The sequence below is a fragment of the Myxine glutinosa genome, chromosome 8 (assembly GCF_964187855.1).
Source record: "Myxine glutinosa chromosome 8, kmMyxGlut1.1, whole genome shotgun sequence".
Lineage (NCBI taxonomy): Eukaryota > Metazoa > Chordata > Myxini > Myxiniformes > Myxinidae > Myxine > Myxine glutinosa.
In genome coordinates, this window is record NC_136268.1 from 45,651,311 (window position 1) to 45,673,432 (window position 22,122).

Here is a 22,122-nt window from a genome sequence, read left to right on the forward strand (position 1 = left end):
CGAAGTTAAGTAATTGTCACATTTGTATTTTTGTCGAAACTGTATTTATCTTACGTGTGTGTCCCTTTTGCATGTCCCTCGGAAGATTTATCGGTGTTAATCTTTCATACCTGTAAAAAATAGTCGAGTATTTCGTGCTCGGCCACGCGGCCTAGTTGTTGAAGCTTCCGCCCTTGAGGCCTGGTTCTCTCCAGGCATCCAAAGCGGTTATTTTTTCATTCGTGTGTTTGTCAAATTTCAACTCGTTATTTTATCGTCCATGCGTTATTGTTATGATTATTGTTAGTTTTGGTTTGAATTTCCTGTAACTCGTAATTAATTAATCGTGTTCTGCTCCTCGTGTGCGGCCTTGTAGTTGTACCCCCGTCGGTGTTTGTTAACTTAAGCGTGTTTTGCTTGGCTCTTAGTTTTTTCCCTTCTACCCCGAACATAATACTCTGTCTAGCATTCTAAATGCCCACCCCCCCCCCCCCCAAAAAAAACCCAAAAACATTTATTTCCTTTCTCCACGTGTACTGTTGTCTCATCCTGTATTTTCTGTCCAGGTGTGCTGTTCGCCCCGTCCCCATTATCTCCTTGCCATCCACCTTTTGCCCTGTTCACGTGACTCGTGGTGGTCCCTCTCGGCTCTCTCCCCGTTGGTATTTTGTGCATATAAGATTGTTCACGGTTCTGTTTAAATATTATTTAAATATGTTTAACCTTTCCCCTTCAGTGTTTTATTCAGTGGTATATTACAACACGCTGTTTTTCTTCCTATTTAAAAGGCTTTTCTCAATTTCCTCTCCAACTCATTCCACTTCAAAAAAAGAAATTCAATATCTTATACGTCTCCTTCACTACATGGTCTAAATTCACATTCATTCCATCCCTCCTCCATCGTTCTGAATCGGATTGCTAACTTGAAAATCACAACAAACCCAATTTGTTATCAATGTTCGTCTTTCATTAATCATCCACTTTCTAAACTTCCCTCTTGCCCCTCCCATCCAAATCCCCCCCCTTGCACCTACACTCCTAAACTCCCCCCTTGCCCCTCCACTCTTAAACTCCCCCCTTGCCCCTCCACTCCTGAACTCCCCCCTTGCCCTTCCCCTCCTAAACTCCCCCCTTGCCCCTCCCCTCCAAATCCCCCCCTTGCCCCTCCACTCCTGAACTCCCCTCTTGCCATTCCCCTCCTAAACTCCCCCCTTGCCCCTCCCCTCCAAATCCCCCCCCTTGCCCCTACACTCCTAAACTCCCCCCTTGCCCCTCCACTTCTAACCTCCCCCCTTGCCCCTCCCCTCCTAAACTCCCCCCTCACTCCTACCCTTCAAAACTCCCCCCCCAACCCCTCCCATTCAAATCTCCCCCCATACCATTCCTCTCCAATTCTCCCTCCTCCCCCCTCCTCCTCAAAGCTGCCTCCTCCCCACTTCGTCTCCCTTCTATCTCATACCTCCACCCCCCCCAACCTTCTACTTTCCTCTGCCCCCCCTCAAACAGCCCCTCACTGTGCCTCATCCCTTCACCATCAAACTTTTCATCCTCCTCATCCTTCCCTTTCTTGGAACTCTTCTGTAATCTCTGACACACTATCAACTGCTCTCCCTACCTCCCCCTCTCATCCTTCATCTTACCCTACTCCTCCCCTCCCCTGTCCTGTACCCGATGCTCCCCCTCTCTCTTCATTAACGGTATGGACCTCAAACATCCGGGGCCTTCGCTCAAACCTGACTGATCTCTCCAGACAGGTTGCTTCTGACAATCCAGACTTGATCTGCTTAACAGAGACTTTCCTCCTTCAAGATGTCTCTGATTCCTTAATATATCTTCCCGGTTACTCCCTCCTCCGGTATGATAGACCTGAGCCTCGTCCTGGTGGTGGGGTGACTATCTTTATCAAAAACTCTCTTCCTCACTCTCCTTGCACTGCCCTCTCTCCTCCTCACCCCCAGGTGTACCTCTGGCTACGGCTTCCTCTCCGCTCCCATCTTTTGTTCATATGCGTTCTGTACCGTCCCCCAAACAGTGATGACTCCATCTGCATTTCACTGTCTGACAACATGGACCAACTTCTATCCACTCATCCCAACTCTCTCTTCCTCATATGTGGTGACTTCAACTGTCATCATGCCACCTGGTTGGGTGTGGGTTCCGCTCTCACCAGTCATGGCACCTCAGCAAAGGACTTCTGTGACTCACTGGGATTGACACAATCTGTCAATTTCGCGACCCGGATCTCAGTCAATGGAGTATCTTCTCTTCTAGACTTGGTTATGACAAACTTCCCTGCTAATGTCTGCTGCTCTTCTTCTGCTCCAATCGGTTCTTCTGACCATGTGCTTGTCAAAGTGGACATCTCTCTGGCCATTCTAAGAGAGCCTCCTCAGCGTCGACGAGTCTGGCATTTCACTCAGGCCGACTGGGACGGTCTTCAAGCAGCGATCAATCGTCTGGATTGGTCTCCCATCTCCACTGCCTCTGACATCAATTCTTCCTGGGAATTCTTCCAAAGCAAACTGATCTCTCTCATGCACAGATTTATCCCATCTCGCCTTCAGTTGTCTTACCCTTCCTCCCATCCATGGTACACTGAATCTTGTGGTGAGGCAGTTGCCCTGAAACAACTTGCCTTTGCCTCTTGGAAGGCTAATCCAACTGAAGGCAATCTCAGTTCCTTCCACCAAGCTCGGAACAAGTGTGTGTCTACCCTCAGGAGTGCCAGGAAGCACTATCTCTCCTCACTCAAGAATGAACTCTCCAACCTGTCTCCTTCCTCCAAATCCTGGTGGCATCTGGTCAAATCCGTTTCTGGTGTTTGTTTCCCCTCCATCCCCTCCCTTACCTCAAATGGCCACACAGTTGACATCGCACGTGACAAAGCCGAATGCCTCAACTCTGTGTTTGCCTCAAAATCCTTAGTCCCAAACCCATCTGTCTCTGTTCCCACCTTTCCCAGTCGAACCCAACTGCTCCTGGACTCTGTGTCCTTCTCTCCTGACAAGGTGGAGGAGTTTTTGTCAAACCTCGACTCTGATTCTGCAACTGGACCAGACGGCATCAGCCCACAGGTCCTAAAATCCTGCTCTGCCGCTCTATCTCACCCTCTCTCTGTTCTTTTCACCCTATCTTTTGCTCAAGGTCATCTGCTATCTGCGTGGAAATCAGTCAACATTCCCGCTTTACACAAAAAAGATGCAAAAACAGATCTTTGCAACTACAGACCAATCAGCCTGCTCACAATGATCAGCAAAGTCATGGAATCCATCATTGCTTCGGATATGAAATCTTTCCTCTTCTCCAATGGCTTGATCTCTGATCATCAATTTGGTTTAAGACCAGGTCACTCTACTCTGGACATGCTGCTTCTGCTGTCTCAACAATGGATGGAGGTCCTCAATGCCAAACAGGAAATCAGAGCTGTCTCCCTTGACATATCACGTGCCTTCGATATGGTCTGGCACCCAGCTCTGCTCACCAAACTCCCCTCCTATGGTATCCATGGAAATCTCCATGCATGGCTTGCGGACCTCCTCTCTGGTCGTAGTCAACGTGTGGCCCTGAATGGATTTCTCTCATCTCCCCTTCCTGTTCAGGCTGGAGTTCCCCAAGGCAGTGTGCTTGGCCCTGTGCTTTTTCTGGTCTTTATCAATGATCTCTACGACTCTCTGGAAAATTCTCTCTATCTCTTTGCTGATGACTCCACTCTCTGCCGCTCCATTCCTCTTCCCTCAGATCGGCAGTCTGCAGCCTCCTCACTCTCTGAAGACCTGGACAAAATCACAGACTGGTCAAACAAGTGGAACATGTCTTTCAATCCTGACAAATCTCACACTCTTACTATGTCTCTCCGAAAAGATCGACTGGACAACCCTCCCATCTACTTTCTCAACATTCCTCTCCAAGAAGTTCTGTCGCTCAAGCTTTTGGGTCTCACTATCTGCCATGATCTTTCTTGGGAAAACCACATTTCCAAGCTGGCCTCCAAAGCCAGTCGCCGACTGGGCATCCTCCATCGTGCGAAGTCCTTCCTAGGCACACCTGAGCTCCTCACCACATACAAGGCTTTCATCCGCAGCTCAATGGAATACTGTCCTCCCCTATGGGCTGGTGCTCCTGCCTCACACCTAGCTCGGCTTCACGCTGTTGAATCCAAGCTTTCAGAATCATTGGAATCTCCCACGATGAAGCTATCTCTGAGGGCCTTTCACTCACTCACCGCAGGCAGGTAAGTGGTCTTTCTGTCTTCTACCGACTCCTCTCCGGCCTTGCTCCCCCAGCTCTCTCTGTGCTCTGTCCCCCAAATATTCCTACAGGTCGCACAAGATCTGCCAGCAACCCTCTGATGGTTAAACTGCCGAAATCTCGGCTCTCTGCTCACCTTCACTCTTTCATTCCTCTTTTCTCCCGCCTCTGGAACAAACTCCCACACTCCCTTCAATCCCACTCCTCCCTCCAGGTCTTTAAAACAGCTGTTCACCACCATCTCTTATCTTCCCCCATCCAAAACCTTGATCTTTTCTACCCCCACTAATTCACCCCAGATCCACCTTGTTTGAAATTCCAACTTCTTTCCTGGAAGTCCTGGCAGTGTCCATATGTTTTATACCTCTCCCACCCCCCTTCCCATGCCTCCCCCCCAAAGCCCTCTCCCTCCCACAGATCTCTCGATGTCTCCATGTCTCTCGGTCCCTGCTCTCAAATGTTGTGTTTGTGTCCTTCCCCCTCTCTCCCCATCTTGTCTACCGCCCCCGATGTTATTTGTTTTATGTGTCGGTTTGTCTGTTTGTCTTTCTGTGTGATTAATGTTCGCTCTTTCACGAGCCTCGATCTTGTATACAAAAAAATATATAAAAAAATAAAAAAATTCACCCCCACAAAAAAATATTCCATATTAAATGCCAAGTCTCTATATTGTTAGTTTGTGTGTGACTAGATAGTGCACTTGGCCTTGAACTATCTAGCCTGTGTTCGATTCCCGACCCCACTCTATACTGTCTGATTGGTGCGTCACCAACAGGGAGTTCCATCACAAAGTGCCTACGTGCACTTGAAATTGGCTGACCTGTCTGCTAGGTTTAGTTGGTAGACGTTAAAGATCATGCAGTGCCTTTAACGAAGAAATTCTTGCCACCATCAGTAGAACCTGAGGCCTGGCCAGCCGACGAATTACCCTGCCCTTGGAAACACCGGGATGACAGTTTTTAACTAGGTCGGGATTCAAAATCACAAGTGTGCGTACTCGGCCATCCTGTCAGCCTTCTGCTGCCCCCTTTCTTTAATTTACTCTTCACTGATCTAACCACTTCTTCATATATTACCTCCTCCACTCTTTCTACTTCCCTTCTCGCCACCTCCTTATCCCATTCATTCTCCTAATTCAACAACTTTTGGAGTTGTCTTTCCAATCTTTTTCAACTTCCTCTTTTTTAACGACAGCATCAACATTCTTTCTTTTCAAACCATCTATTCCTAGAACATCCTTTTTATCCTTCCTGATCTGTCCATCTATCCTGAATATTTTCTTCCTTCGCTTTGCAGTGTTCAAATATTTCCGCCACTTAATGTTCTCCATTTTGTGCTTAAGCTACTTTTTACTTTTTTCTTAGCTTCCTTCTTTAAACAAATATTCCTTTCTGTTCTTTACAATTCATCCGCATCTTATGCGCGTTCTTCTTATTAGTCATTGCTTCCTGAACATTAACATTCCACCACCATGTTTCCCTCTCTTTTTGTACATTTCCTGTAGTCATCCCACATCCCTCCTGTGCTACCTTCTTATCTGCATCACTCATTTGTCTCTAAAAATCATCCACCTCAGTTTCATTCATTTGTTCTTTTTCCTTGCTCAACTTCTCCTGAAATCCCTTCATCTTCTCTCCATCCATCAATTTTTTCAAACTTTCACTCAGTCTGCATTTCAAATATTTCACTTTCTCTTCAGTCTTAATCATTAGGTCGTCAACAACTAACATTCTTCCCCTGGGATCAATTTCACATTAGCTACACTTCCTCTGAGACACCTAGGTACAAATAAATAATCAATTTGATTCTTCAATCCGCCATTCATGTATGTTACCCAGCCGTTCTGCCCTTTTATTAAAACATGTATTATGTACACACATATTCGTTGCTTCTGCCATTTCTAATGCACATTCACCTTCTAGATTTCTTTATCCATACCCCAAACCCCCATGGACTCTCTCAAATCCACCTGTCTTTTCTCCTACATGTCCATTTAAGTCCCCACATCATATTAACTTCTCAGAAACATGTATTTTTTGCACAACATCCTCTAATTATTCCTAAAAATATATTCTCTTGTCCTCACCTAAATGTACTTGTGGACGTAAGGATCGTTACGGAACCAGAATCAGGGGTAACCATGAGGGGGTTCCTCAGACCCGCTCCACAACCTATGGACCTGAAGCCACCGGTCACGGATAACTCCACGATCCGGCGGGTTACTGGTCAACCACGGATGTCGATTGAAACCACCAAACCGAGCAGGGTTCTCGCTCCTTTATTGACACGTTACCTGACCGGTGGTTTGGTGATCCCAATCGGGTACCGTTTATCAACTTTTCTCCGACTACCGGACTTTTCCGACGACTATCCGACTTTTCTCTGGCTTCAATATCGTGATTTTCGTGACGTATCTCGACACTTCCAAAGGTTTCTGTATGAACTTTCCTGCAACTAGCATGCCAACACCCCCTTAAGCCTCTTCCCCTCCTGAACAAAATAATTTGAACTTTTCCTATCATGTGCTAATTTTCCTTGCCTCGTGCTCATATAGTGTTTTCAGAGCTATCCCATAATACCATGCGTGTCGCCACGTTGGTTGTATTCACCTCCCTGGCAACGCTGGCATTTTTCGACAGTCTTAATCATTAGGCCATCCTAATGATCAAACCTCGGCAATCTAGCACATTTATTTTGTCATTCTGACCTATTGAAATGGAAGGTTAGGGTAATTATTTTGCCTTGCTAAGTCTTGTTTACCTTTTCTCACTTGTTTAGCTTGCCAAGCAATATGCAGCATCCTCGTACTGCATCATGGGTACTAAAACCCCTCTCTATAGGTTGTTCGAGACCAAACTGCATTTCCAGTTCTGTTTTTCCATTCACGCTTGGAAACTTCCAGTGAGGAGTTGACACAGTTACAGGGCCAGGCTGCCAGGGTTTACAAACAATCCATGGGATTCTCCGAGGATCTTCATGACGGATTCAACCACTAGAGGGGGTGATTATTCAGCAAAAGTGATCAAAAACACTCATTCTTACTCCGCTCCCGAATTCTTACTTGTTGTGCGTGAAGCTCGATACGATTATTAAATAACTATCTGTAGCTCATTATAACTACTGCACAACTACATTTGGACCTCGTGATTCACCAGTATAATTTTGGTTTTCTGTTAGTGTGGATTGGCTATTGGGAGCAAATATACACAGATAACCTGGTCCAGGAAGGAAGAGGCCTCCCACACTGGACCCTACCTCCACCTGCCATAGTTCCCTTCTGCATAAATCGGGTCGTGCCCCATACATCGAAATCATTTCATCACATTGAATTTAACACATTAAAATATTATACTGTAAGGTAAGAAAAATCGGTGAAGAATAATAAATAACAGCTCCTGCTTACTTTTCAAATATACCTTTACCTGTGCACCTTATATGGGGAAAAGGACAGATTGCAACTTTTAAACCTTTCTATCAAAATTGATGCATTGACGTGACACCGAAACTTAAACATATGCATACCTGGGCCAGGTTTCCACTCTAGGCCTAATTATAAATAGGAAGGGATGAGACAATTAGACCAAGAGATCATATAATTATAATAACCGGATGGGGTAGCGGAGGTAGAACTGATTAATAACACGACAATAATAATATAAACTTTGGACTTTTGAAATAATCATCCGATGATCGATCATCATATCGGGAGTAATAGTTGCAACAAACAAACACGGCATCACTCACCTTTGCACTCAATATATGTTGATATTTTGATATTCTTTGCTCAATAAAGTGCATACTCCGAACCAGGCCAAGAGCTTCTCGGAACGATTTCGAAAAAGAGGTCGGGTATGCATCATAATATTGACAGCGGAGTGCGACACTCGCGGCAGGAGGAGGATGCAGGTATCGGTCGGTGCTGGGATTCGAGGGGTCTGGACGTTTACCGCGATGGAATTCCAGAATATCGGGACTTGAATAACGTTTGAAAAGATAAACTGAGTGCTACCGGGAGAGTGACACAGAGAGGTGGTCGGCTTCTAGGTACTGTATTTAACAACCATGTCCTGTGGAGATAAGTTGCCTGAGCACGACCCGCGGGGACCGTTTCCACTGTCCTGAGAGGGTTCGTGCGGCGCGCTGGGTTCAGCGAGACGTGTCTGATGAACAGGGATCTGAGACATCAATACAGAAACGAATTTGATCCTCCAAATCCATCAAATCACACAATAATCCTCATGGCATGGATACGGATACATGCATTAAATACCTCCCTATTTGGTATATAGGCTAGATATATATATATATATATATATATATATATATATATATATATATATATGTATGTATGTATGTATGTATGTATATGGATATCTATATTATTAAATGTATATAATTCATTTAAATAATAACAATTAATAATAAAATAAAATAATTATATATATATATATATATATGGATATATATGTATGTGTATATCTACATTATTATATATATATAATTCATTTAAATAATAATTAATAATATAATAAAATAATAATAATAATATAATTCTATATACTAGTGAGGTACCCGTGCTAAGCATGGGTGGGAGGCCAGAAGCAAACAGACAATGCAGAAATGGCGAATGCAAAAGCATGAAACCAATAAATTCCACATTGCTGTAACACCTTCAGTCGCACGTCAGACATGGACAGCAAGTTCGTGAAGGACTTCCACAAAAAACGTACCCATTCACAAACAAACAGGTATGTTTGTTCCATACCGAGTCAATGGCGAATCTGCATATGGCGATCCGAGAATTTCACGTTTAGAAAGTAGAAACCATCACGGCATTCCGTCATTCACTTGAACTCGATATCTCTTTTTTTCATTCCAAACAGCATAACTCCAATCACAAATTAAACAGTATTAATATAAATAAAAAAAAACTTTTAACAACATTCGTGACATAAACAAATATTTAAATCCTGATGTGAAGTTCGTACGGTTGGGTGAACACAATTACGAATTCAAAATCGTAATTGTATTCACTCAATTCCAATCATCAATTGATACTTTAACAAAACGATTAACACGATTAACGTTTAATGATTTAACATTACGATTGAATGACGGTTGTAATGGGATATTATCAAACCCACGCATTGCCATCATCTGTCCGCTTCCGGATTCGTTGTAGGTTCGTAATTCTCATCAAAATCTAAACAGTATTTGTAGAATTTCAATAAAAGCCACATCACTGTTCATATCGGTAAATATTATTCCATCGTGTTTGGAAAAACTGGAAAATTGGAAAACTTGGAAAAACAATGCAGCCTATTTTACTCCCAGGGGTCCCAGGATTACCCACCCAAAATATCGTTGCGATCGGTTCAGCCGTTTTTGCGGTACCTTCGAATGGACAGACAGACGGACGGACGGACATTTGGTGAATTATAGTAAGATTTTAAGATGTATATATATATATAAAACGGGTTAGATTGGTCACAAATAAATAATTTGTTGTATGTTGTCCCGATGAGCCCATAATGAGGGCGAAATCTAGATCGACATCTCTGCCTTTGTCTATTTGTGACCATAGAGCTTTAATCTCAATCTGCAAAGACTTTAGTACCACGCGGATGCCTCCTAGTTTGTAGGTGATGTGTTGGTATAATTGATGTACATGATGTCAGTGCCATGTCATAGGGTTAGTGTCCTTCCTTCGTTAAATAAATATATATGTATACATACATGTATATTCTGTGCAAGTTAAGCTCATGTATTTGAGGTTTTATTCACTTCACTCTAAAGTCTAAATGTACTGTATACTGATATAATTTGTGATGAAATATCCCGGTCTGGAGGTCTAGTGTTTGCAACCCGAGTACGCGTTGGTCCGATGTTCAGATATCCCATTCAAGAGCCTTGGCCGTCCATACGCAGCCCCTTTAGGGGCGGGACGAACCCACCGACCGGTTCCTTCGCTTCCCACTCCAGGTGCGGTCTGAAGCAGCAGAATCTCTCTCCGGTCTGTGCCTCCGTCTCCACCGCTTGTCCTTGCTGGATCCTGAGCTCCCAAACCGCGAGCACAGTGGGCGGATCCCTCGAACTCGTTGCATAACCCCGGGTGTTCCAGCGAGAGAGGCGGATTCTGCTCCGATGGCTCTGGGAATCCGTGAGGACGTGAGGATGTAATGATCCGTTCTCCGGGGATATGAGTGACGGGAGTGCGGGGAATCCAGACGCGTACGTGGAGCGCCGATGCCCGGTCTAGGGCGTGCGCTGCTCCCGGCGCGATGGTCAGCCCGCTGTCCGCGTGCCTCACGTCCCTCACGTGCCTCGCGTCCATCACGTGCCTCGCCGCGGACGGCCCGGCACTGCCGCCGGTCTACTGGAGCGCTTCGAACCCCGGGTAAGTGTGGTCTTCACGCTCCGTGGACGAGGCTTCGCTGTAACTTGTAACGCCGTTTGCGAGTCTTGTCCCCGTTCTGCCCCAGTTCGTCCGAAGCGGTATCTGCCGCAAACTGCCGCTGGTAGAAACTTTTTTGCGAACCCACGTGACCGTTGTACGCCGGTCCGTTTTGCACCGTTTGTCCGAGCACTCCGACGTGACGTCGCTCTGTAAATACCCGTCTTTCTGTCCTCGTCTACTTTCGATGCCGACACTCAACGAGGTGGCAACTGTGGAACAAATACCACATTCCCGAGACTTCATCAGTAAGTCCATGTCCCAAAGTAGGAGAATTCTTGTAAAATCCGTGTGATATTCCAGGGAAAAGATCAGAATTATTGGAAAAGGTCCAAATAATTTTCAAGTCTAAAGTTCCTGATCTGTCTTTAATAAAACGTATTAATTAATTAATTGAATTCTTGCACGTCCATGTGTGAATTGTACATCGTTGCCATGGAAACGACGACCCATTTACAAATGTGGTTGATATTTATTGTGTATCGAGTTGTAACAACGTATTACATGGGCAATGACAATGGTTTTTGGAGTTTTATTTATCCTGAAAAACATGATCTTGGTCACCGCCATTTCCTCCATGAACATCCTCCAACCCTCCTTCACTACGGCGACGATTGTCCTCATCGACTGAATTGTAAAATTCCCAAACTCACCCTCAACTTTATGACTGAGTGTTTGTGGCCTTTGTGTGAAGACATGACTCTTCAAATGTCCAGAGAGAAAATAATCCGATGGATATGAACCGGGAATATGAGCGAACCGTATCTGTCCATGGTCTTTTCGATCTGGAAACTCTAGAGAGCACGTGATCTTGATCTATACACGTTTTGTGGAGAAAGTTGAGGTATCATGGACAGCTACACCTGCATGAACCACTGTTTATCAATGTCTAAGGCCTTATTCCACAAACCACCACGTTTCTATGTCTAAGACCTTATTCCACAAACCACCACGTTTCTATGTCTAAGACCTTATTCCACAAACCACCACGTTTCTATGTCTAACACCTTATTCCACAAACCACAACATGTTCATTTCTAAGGCCTTATTCCATAAACCACCACATGTCTTTGTCTAAGGCCTTATTCCATAAACCACCACATGTCTTTGTCTAAGACCTTATTCCACAAACCACCACATGTCTTTGTCTAAGGCCTTATTCCATAAACCACCACATGTCTTTGTCTAAGACCTTATTCCACAAACCACCACATGTCTTTGTCTAAGGCTTTATTCCATAAACCACCACATGTCTTTGTCTAAGACCTTATTCCACAAACCACCACATGTCTTTGTCTAAGGCCTTATTCCACAAACCACCACATTTATATGTCTAAGACCTTATTCCACAAACCACCACGTTTCTATGTCTAAGACCTTATTCCACAAACCACCACATGTCTTTGTCTAAGGCCTTATTCCATAAACCACCACGTTTCTATGTCTAAGACCTTATTCCACAAACCACCACGTTTCTATGTCTAAGACCTTATTCCACAAACCACCACGTTTCTATGTCTAACACCTTATTCCACAAACCACAACATGTTCATTTCTAAGGCCTTATTCCATAAACCACCACATGTCTTTGTCTAAGGCCTTATTCCATAAACCACCACATGTCTTTGTCTAAGACCTTATTCCACAAACCACCACGTTTCTATGTCTAACACCTTATTCCATAAACCACCACATGTTCATTTCTAAGGCCTTATTCCATAAACCACCACATGTCTTTGTCTAAGACCTTATTCCACAAACCGCCACATGTCTTTGTCTAAGACCTTATTCCACAAACCGCCACATGTCTTTGTCTAAGACCTTATTCCATAAACCACCACATGTCTTTGTCTAAGGCCTTATTCCATAAACCACCACATGTCTTTGTCTAAGGCCTTATTCCATAAACCACCACATGTCCATGTCTAAGGCCTTATTCCATAAACCACCACATGTCTTTGTCTAAGGCCTTATTCCACAAACCACAACATGTCTTTGTCTAAGGCCTTATTCCATAAACCACCACATGTCTTTGTCTAAGGCATTATTCCATAAACCACCACATGTCCATGTCTAAGGCCTTATTCCATAAACCACCACATGTCTTTGTCTAAGGCCTTATTCCACAAACCACAACATGTTCATTTCTAAGGCCTTATTCCATAAACCACGTCACATGTCTTTGTCTAAGACCTTATTCCATAAACCACCACATGTCTTTGTCTAAGGCCTTATTCCATAAACCACCACATGTCTTTGTCTAAGGCCTTATTCCATAAACCACAACATGTCTTTGTCTAAGGCCTTATTCCACAAACCGCCACATGGCCTTATTCCATAAACCACCACATGTCTTTGTCTAAGACCTTATTCCACAAACCGCCACATGTCCATGTCTAAGGCCTTATTCCATAAACCACCACATGTCCATGTCTAAGGCCTTATTCCATAAACCGCCACATGTCCATGTCTAAGGCCTTATTCCATAAACCACCACATGTCTTTGTCTAAGGCCTTATTCCATAAACCACGTCACATGTCTTTGTCTAAGGCCTTATTCCATAAACCACGTCACATGTCCATGTCTAAGGCCTTATTCCACAAACCATCACATGTCCATGTCTGAGGCCTTATTCCACAAACCCAGACTAAAGTCGTTTCAAATCATGGCAACACAGGGTCCAAATTACATGAGATGATCCCACCATTTTGGACTGTTTATGGACAACCGTCAGTGACTCTTTCCAAGAATGTACCGAGAGTTATTTTCCAAAATGATTCTACAGATTGTCGACATTGTACACCACAGACGACCACTGATTAATTTATCTACCTGCTAAGAAAACAAAGCCGTCATTTTGTGGGATACCTCGTATAGGATTAATATCACCTTCTCCATCATATCACTTGTCGTCCGCTTCTTCCTCTTCTTCTGCTGCTGCTGCTTCTTCTTCTTCTTCTTCTTCTTCTTCAACAGACACAATTATTCCCAAGTTCATGTGGGGTTGGCCAAGGGAAGCTTGGCCCAAGTCTTTCATGAACTGACTGGCCAGGCTTGACGTTTGACGAAGGTTAGGACATGAGTTTGTAATTTGTTAATGGTGCCGGCGATAGCTTACCTCCTCTTCCTGAAGGACACCGTGGGATCTCATCCACCAACTAATGCTGGCAGATGGGACGCCCAGCTTAACATCCATCGGAGGGACGGCATCATCAACACACATCGATGAAACAAATGGATTACAGTTTATAGCTTGGTCGGGATTCAAACCTTGGCTAGATAGCTTAGAGCTGAGTCTTCATAACTCTAGGCCATCCTACCGGACCTGTTTATAACATTACACGAATATGACTATACCAGCAGAAGTACCCGGCATTGCCGGGCGGGGGAGGGGAGGGGAATGGGGGGGAGTGGGAAGGGGAGGGGAGGGGAACGGGGGGGGAGGGGAGGGGGGCAGGGGCGGGGGAATGGGTGGGGGAAGGGGTAGGGGGGAGGGGGAAGGTGGGGGAGGGGGGAAAGGGAGGGGGAGGGTGGAAGGGAGGGGAAAGGGTAGGGGGGAGGGTGGAGGGGAAGGGGAGGATGGAGCAGGGAGGGCAGAAGAGGGGGGAGGGGGAAGGGGAGGGGAGGAAGGGGAGGGTCAGTCAACAATGGCGTTGCAGTTCTCATGGTAGGAGAGCAGCACAACAATCGTGACATCGTCCTGCATCTTCGCAACAACAGCACAAAGCGGATTTTTGGAGACTCACCGATCCTGTGATGCCCTCCAGGCTCCAGTACCGGCGTTGCCGGGTGGGGGAAGGGAGACCCGTACATTCCCAACCCGTACATTCGCCCTCTCGACTCAAGCTCACTCGGACAAAAGCCTCGCACAAATTACACCGTGAAGGCCCAATGGCCATGCCTATGCCACAAATCAAGTATGTGAGCGAGTCTGGCGCACTGAATTGAAAATATACAGAACGCTCATACTCCGTGAAAAGTGTAGCCGCCGTGTCGCCATCTTGGTTAGCACGACTCGACCGACTCGCTTCGCGGATCTCGTTTGTTTTGAACGTGTCCCAGATTTTAAAAGCCAGACAACTGTTAAAATGCCATTTTGTGCGGCAATAAACTGCTCCAATCGGTTAAGGAAGGGTTGTGGAAAGACGTTTCACAGCTGTTTCAAAGACGTCTAATTCATATCGCACAAAATCGACAAATATCGACACAAAACACGATCGCACAAAAGGTGAAAAAACGCAATCGATTTTCGCTCTGAATTATGTGCAAACGCATGATGGAAATCACCATCGCCCAGCATCGAGTGCCAACCAAGATGGCGCCCGTTAGCTGCATCTCCACCTATGTGGTGTGAATGGCAATGGTCATTCTATATATTTTCAGTTCAATGGTCTGGCGGCGAGGATGGAACATCACGTGATCGCTCTGAGCGAATCAGCGAGCTGCTCTGGCACAGGCTGAGATTCCGTGTACGTATAATGTTCCTCGCTGAAATGCGCTGAGGTAAATATGAATAAAAAATATGGATCTCGTAAAATATTTTTAGGTAGACCATGTCCTTCGCAGGCTCAATGGCCATGTCTATGCCAAATATCAAGCACGTGAGCCTCTCCGTTTCGGAGTCTATCGGTAACACATACACACACACACACACACACACACACACACACACACAAACACACACACACAAACTGTGTTTTATTTATATATATTTTTGCTTTAACCTCTTCTCCAAACTGTATTATGAAATGTCATGAATTCACGTACATGTACTGTACTTTAATTTGACAAATTGACATCAAACGATGAGAGGAAATTACCTGTTTGTGCAGTACTAATTATAGATTTTTGCAGTTAATTACATATCCTGTTTTTAACCACAATGAGTAACAAACAAGTTTGTAGGTCCCAAGAAACCTTTCAAAGTGGCAAAGATCAATATTGCAATTCAGTTTGCAGAGACACCTGTAAACTTTCAATATTCACCTTCAAACAAACTTGTCAGCTGGATCATTAGTCTTTTCACCTGATAAGGATATTTAATATAATGAAGGGTATAGACACTGAATAAGTGCAGAAGTTTTCAGCAGAATAGACAGTGACAGGACTAGGAGCCCAGTTTGAGAATAAAGACCGAAAGTCTAAGAGCGGCGTAGCCAGCTTCACCATAATTAGTACACCGCTTCTCATTGTCATCCATGAACCATACACCACTTCAATCCCGTAACATTGCAGTCACGACAAAGGGATTGCAGTGTTACGATTATATTTACTGTATCATTATTACCCATGCGTACGTGACTGCATTTTTTAAATTCAGTTTCTCGGCAACCGTTGGTCCGATTGTCACGACATTTTACCAAAGGAGTGCCTCCGCCTGTATGATTTTTGAATTCATAATTATGACGTCAAAGGTTACGGAGTACGTACGCCGTCTTGGAAAAAACTTTCACCTCTATAACCCCCATACCGCCCAATGCAAAAATTGAAACATGGCTTATTGTCAAGTCTTCCCCATGGGGAATAAGATATGTTGATGATGATGTCATCGGTGCCTTCATTACGACGTCATAATTTGACAAATACAGCACTTATCCTATCATTATGATTTTTTTTTTCTCTGCAAATATTGGTCCGATTGACACGAAATTTTCACCATAGGAGCGCCTCCTCCTTTAGAATATTCTAATGATAATAATCACGTCATAGGTCATGTGGTACAGGCGCATCTTGGAAAAACCGAAAAACGTTGCACCTCTATCTCCAAAACCGCTGTATGGAAAAATTTTATGTGTGGCTCATTGTAAGGAACTCCATATGGGGAATAGGTGTTGTTAATGATAACGTCATTGGTGCCATAATTATGACATCATAATTCGATAGAGACAACGCTTAGTCTGATCAGTTTGAAATTTATTGAGCGTGATCTATGTAACAATTATATTAGAAAATTCAAATTTATGAAGTCATCGCTCACATGGTCTGGCAGCCATATTGGATCAAAGAAAAAAAAAACGTTCAAAAACAGAAGAGTTGGCTCGCCCTAAGTTGTGCGAGCAGGGTAAGTATTCTATGAATACCATGTAGTTATTATCGTTATTATTATTACTAGGGCATGCCCGTACTATATATATATCTAAAATTATATCCCCCCCCCTCTATTTACATGAAATGGTTTGGTCCATTCGCAAAGCCAAAGCGAACGGCTTGCGAGTACGGTGACAATCCCCCCCCTCTATTTACATGAAATGGTTTGGTCCATTCGCAAAGCCAAAGCGAACGGCTTGCGAGTACGGTGACAATCCCCCCCCCCCCCCCCTCTATTTACATGAAATGGTTTGGTCCATTCGCAAAGCCAAAGCGAACGGCTTGCGGAGTTTGGTAAATAAATCGCCATAGCTCGGTAACTACTTCTCCGATTAATATGAAACCTTGAAAAGGCACATCCTCGGGTCCCCAGCAATATACCTGGCAAGTTTCAAGTATATCGGACCCGTGGTTGTCGAGAAACAGCGGTCACAGACAAACAAACACACAGACACACACACACACAGAGATTACTGGAATTATAGATAGATAGATAGATTACGAAAACAATACTACTGTATTAAGAAACCTGGGCTAATTTGTCTGAAGTAGTCTGAATGTGAGGCATGAAGGCATGAAGCCTAAGGTCTATACTTACTGTTGTTGGAAGACCCGTTCGGCCTACGCTTTCGATATTTGATGGGCATTTTAACAATTGGTTTGTTTGTGTTTTACAATGAATGAAAAACGTCAAGGTAGAGCATGGCGATTGTGATGTATGATAAGTTTGACGACATGTTCGGCCTGAATGGCACAGAAATCAAAATGGTGGTGTGTGGGATCAGCCTTTGTACACTGTAACGACATCACAGATGTAACCACGTCACATCACCCCTGTCATGTGACTAGATCCTCAGCTCCGATTGATGTAAATTTGTGAGAGACATACATGCATACATTGAGTGGGAAACACATTTGTGAGAGACATATATACATGCATGTATACATACGGATAGAAAACCACTTCTAGATGGCTTTGCCCTACAGGCTACGCTATAAAAATAGAAGAGCTTGGATGGTGGTAAGTTAAGGATCTTTCATTCAGAGTAGTTAATGCATGGAATGATCTACCAAAAAGGTATCAGCAGCAGGAACAATATAGAGGTTATACTGGAATTGGGAGTAGAGAAGCATTTAGGGACTCAGGGATCCATGTGGAAATTGGTAGGACTGGAAGGTTGCTCAGGTAAGTATGGGTGATTGTATACCTGTGCAGTGATAATTTGATGTCTCTGAGAGGCTATATAGTCAAAAAGTGAATGTTGCTGTCGATGTTTATATTCATCTCTCATCCAACAATCTTCTTTGTCCCTAAAAATTTTTTTTTTAAATAAAAAGTACCCTGGTGATGTCCTTGTTCCAGCCCCCACTGTTCTCCCCTCTCCAATTAATGGGGTTTGGATAAAGCATAGTCATGATGGGCCAAATGCCCAGCTCCTGTGCCCAATATCCTTGCTTTTTCTTGTATTGAAATTAGCTTCTTTGTAGCTTTTCATTGTCCTGAACTGAGCAAATTGTGCTCCTGACTTTTATAAATTATTCTCTATAATGAGGAAGTATAAAGGTTATTGAGATATTAATTCCATTGTTGTTTTATGAAATTAATTTTGTGGGTTTTTCAATCAAGTGGGAGAGCCTAACACTGAAAATGAGGAATTATAAAGGTTATTGAGATATTAATTCCATTGTTGTTTTATGAAATTAATTTTGTGGGTTTTTCAATCAAGTGGGAGAGCCTAACACTGAAAATGAGGAATTATAAATGTTATTGAGATATTAATTCCATTGTTGTTTTATGAAATTAATTTTGTGGGTTTTTCAAACAAGTGGGAGAGCCTAACACTGAAAATGAGGAATTATAAAGGTTATTGAGATATTAATTCCATTGTTGTTTTATGAAATTAATTTTGTGGGTTTTTCAATCAAGTGCGAGAGCCTAACACTGAAAATGAGGAATTATAAAGGTTATTGAGATATTAATTCCATTGTTGTTTTATGAAATTAATTTTGTGGGTTTTTCAATCAAGTGGGAAAGACTAACACTGAAAATGTCCTCACCGAGTAAGACAAACATCGAGCCAGATGGCGTCACGGTAGAGAAAAGCTAAACCGGTTGTGTGGTTGAGTTTGTAGGTAAAGCTTGTGCACGGGTGAGAAAATAAAAGGCAATGTGTGTTTTTGACGTGAAATGTTGCTGCAAGAAATTTACCCGCGGAGAGTTACGTTCATTATGTGTGACATGTGACATTTATTGGCCACAAACAGCTGTCGTGAATGGATTTAGACTGTAACATATAATTGTAAGAAAACGAACAAAAAGTTGACCTTTTTAGTGTTCCGATCTGAACACCTGGCTCATGTGTTAGGGGAATCCAAGTGCAGATCTCATAAACCAGATACATTCATCCATTGTCTACTTGTAATTTATGTAAATGTATATATTGGGTTAGCGGCTAGGGTGCCGGCTTAGGATCCTAGGATCCTGGGTTCGAATCCCGTTCGATCGCTGAATTAACGCCAGGGGGGTTGACTCAGCCTGTCATACCTGTCATCCTTCCGAGGTCGGCTAATTGAGTACCAGTTCACTGGTAATTCCCTGTTTGTCGTTAAAGGCGGCAAAAAGGGTTGGCGTCAGGAAGGGCATCCGGCCGTAAAACATTGCTTCAAAAAGGGGACCAAAAAACAACAACAACCACGGTCCCCGAAAAAGGCCAACCCCTGCTTTGCGGGGAAAAATGGCCTCTAAACGGTGGTTTATACTGATGTCTACTGATGTTTTTGCACTGCATTAAATTTACTGATGTACCCGCTCCTCCATGAGCTTTAGATAAAAAAAAAAAATTTCATGTTGAAGGCTCCAGTCATGGACTTTATCGTCCTTAAATAAATGAGCTGCATTGATAGAAAAGTGAAGAAAGAGAGAATAGTCTAAGAGTTTTTAGGAAGTAAAAAATCTGCTATTTGAAAAGGGGAAGAACATAATTGTTTGGAAATACATGGGAAGGTAAAGAGTTACAGAATTTTGCAGTGGATGGGAAGAAACAAACATCATAAGTTCCCAATGGCCACACACAATATTCATGAGATGTAGTGGCTTGTCGAGTATTCTGTGGTCTTGCTAATGGCGGACGCACACAAGCAGCAAGTTATTGGGAGCAGAAACCGAAGTAATATCTGTAGAAGAGAGAAAGAGAGCCAACTTAATTTGAGCGGGTCGAGTTTTGAGGTCAGATTGTGAGAGTTGATAAGTCGGAAATACTTTTAATTCAATTCTGCCCAGTAAGTATGTGGAGCTAGAACCTCTCCAGATGTGAGAGCAGTACTCTAGACAAGGACAAATCAATCCTTTAAATAGTTAAAGCAACTGTTGAGAGGAGAAGAATCTTCGAAATCTGAACATGACTCCTAGTTTCTTCGAGGCAGTCTCAGCTATTTGCGTAATATGTGGATTCCAGGATAAATTTGATGTTAGGGTAATACCTAGTAGGTTTGTTGAATCACATGGTGTAATTGTGGAACTTTCAAAGGAGATTGAGAGGAGTTTTAGAGAGAGATGGGAAGAAATTTAGTTTTAGAAGCATTAAACTTAACCTGATTACATTTGTCCCACTGGGAAATCTTGTCCAAATCCGAACTTAAAGAGGTGGCTGTGATCAAACGAGATGTAGATTGAGAGAGGGAAGATGGGGCAGATGGGAAAAACATGGAGGAATGTAATGTCGAGTCATCAGCATATGAGTGCATTTGGTTATTTGCAGAAGAATGAACGTCATTAAATAAAAAGAAGGAAGAATGTTGGAGACAGGACAGAACCCTGAAGGACACCGCTGTTGATAGGGAAGGAGGGGGGGGGGGGGGTGCTGAACCATCAACAATTACAGAGCGGTCGGAGAGAAAGCTCGATATGAGAGAGCAGAGTGAAGGAGGAAAGCCGAAAGAGCGAAGCTTGGATATCAGAACCCCGATGCAAAACTCTGTCAAAGGCTTTTGAGATATCAAGGCCTACAACAAAGGATTACCCAAAGTCTCTCAGAGAAGAGGCCCAGACATTTGTATTGTAAGAAAGGATATCACCGGTAGATCTTGCCTTGTGGAAGCCATATTGATAATCAGATCGAAGACTGAGATTCAGGATGCTTGAGGAAATGGGAATTAAGAAGACATTCAAAGTCTTTGGAAATAGTAGAAGTCGGAACAATAGGGCGATAGTTGGTAGGGTTTGAACGAACATCCTCTTTAAAATAGGCTGTACTAAGGCATATTTCCAGGAAAAAGGAAAAGTTTGGGTTTTTAAACCAATATGAAACAAATGAGCAAGCACGGGAGCAAGTTTTGAAGCACACTCCTTAAAGACATGAGGAGGAATGCCATCTTGTCCGTATGCCTTGTGATACGTGCTCCTCCCCGACCCCCTGGTCACGGTGTACCTTCGAACCCCGAGAGGGGCCACGGCAGAAAATGTGTTATTCCGTGTCAAAATCAATATTGAAACCACACCAATGGTTATCAACAAACAAAGAATGTATTAAAAATCACACAGGAATAACGATACAACAATGATAGCAATCAACAATACAATCAACACATCTTATGATGGTACCATCAGCTAGGGTAAGATAACTCACTGTGCTCCAAGTGAGTGAAAAAGAACTTCCCCCAATGTCTCTATAACTCAAAGGTGATCCCCTCCAGCGAGTGTCAGAGCGAGATCAAATCGAAACCCGAACCCCATTCAGATGACGGGCCCGGTCACACTGCCAAAACGGCTCACAGGCATAGGCGGCCGAAGCGGCATAAAGAGTCACGTGGTCCAAAACCATGTCAGGCAAACTCTCGGAGGAATGGGAAATCCAAAGGCGCCCTCCAGATATGAACGTTCACTGTTCAGTCGGCGAACCGCAAATTAATCTTCAAACTCCGCGTTGCGCACACACATCCCCGTCAGACGACAGGATGGTGACAGAACTGACGCGTAGCAAAGACCTTTTACGATGAACGAAGCGCGAGGGTCAAAATGGCCGACGGCTCATACTTGAGTCGAAACGACTCGGCGATGATTCGTCAGAATCCCAACGCCAAACCTGACCACGCAGGTTTCTCAATCCCAGCGATAACTTATCGCAGGAATTCCTTTCAAGGAACTCAAAGTTCACTCGCGACTTTCGTTCGACAATGCTCGCTACGGAGCTTGAAGCGACTCGCTTCTTGTCCGACTTCACTCGCCCCGCCTCCTTTCTCCCTCTCCTCTTCTTGCTCGTCTTCCGGTTCCCAATCCAGTTTCCTGTTTCATTTAACATTAACATTTTTACCTTGTGACAATAATAATGGCTATCTCTCTCAAACAATAATAATA

General features: G+C 43.8%; 1 protein-coding gene across 1 annotated transcript in view; it reads left to right on the forward strand.

Annotated features, from left to right (window-relative positions):
- Positions 1–10,162: 10,162 nt before the first annotated feature.
- LOC137433109 (ephrin-B2) overlaps positions 10,163–22,122 on the forward strand; it is a 220,550-nt gene continuing 208,590 nt past the window's right edge. Inside the window, exon 1 of the mRNA XM_078783212.1 lies at positions 10,163–10,624. Within this exon, the coding sequence (XP_078639338.1) occupies positions 10,509–10,624 (116 nt within the window). The 5' untranslated portion in view covers positions 10,163–10,508. The remainder of the gene's footprint in view (positions 10,625–22,122) is intronic.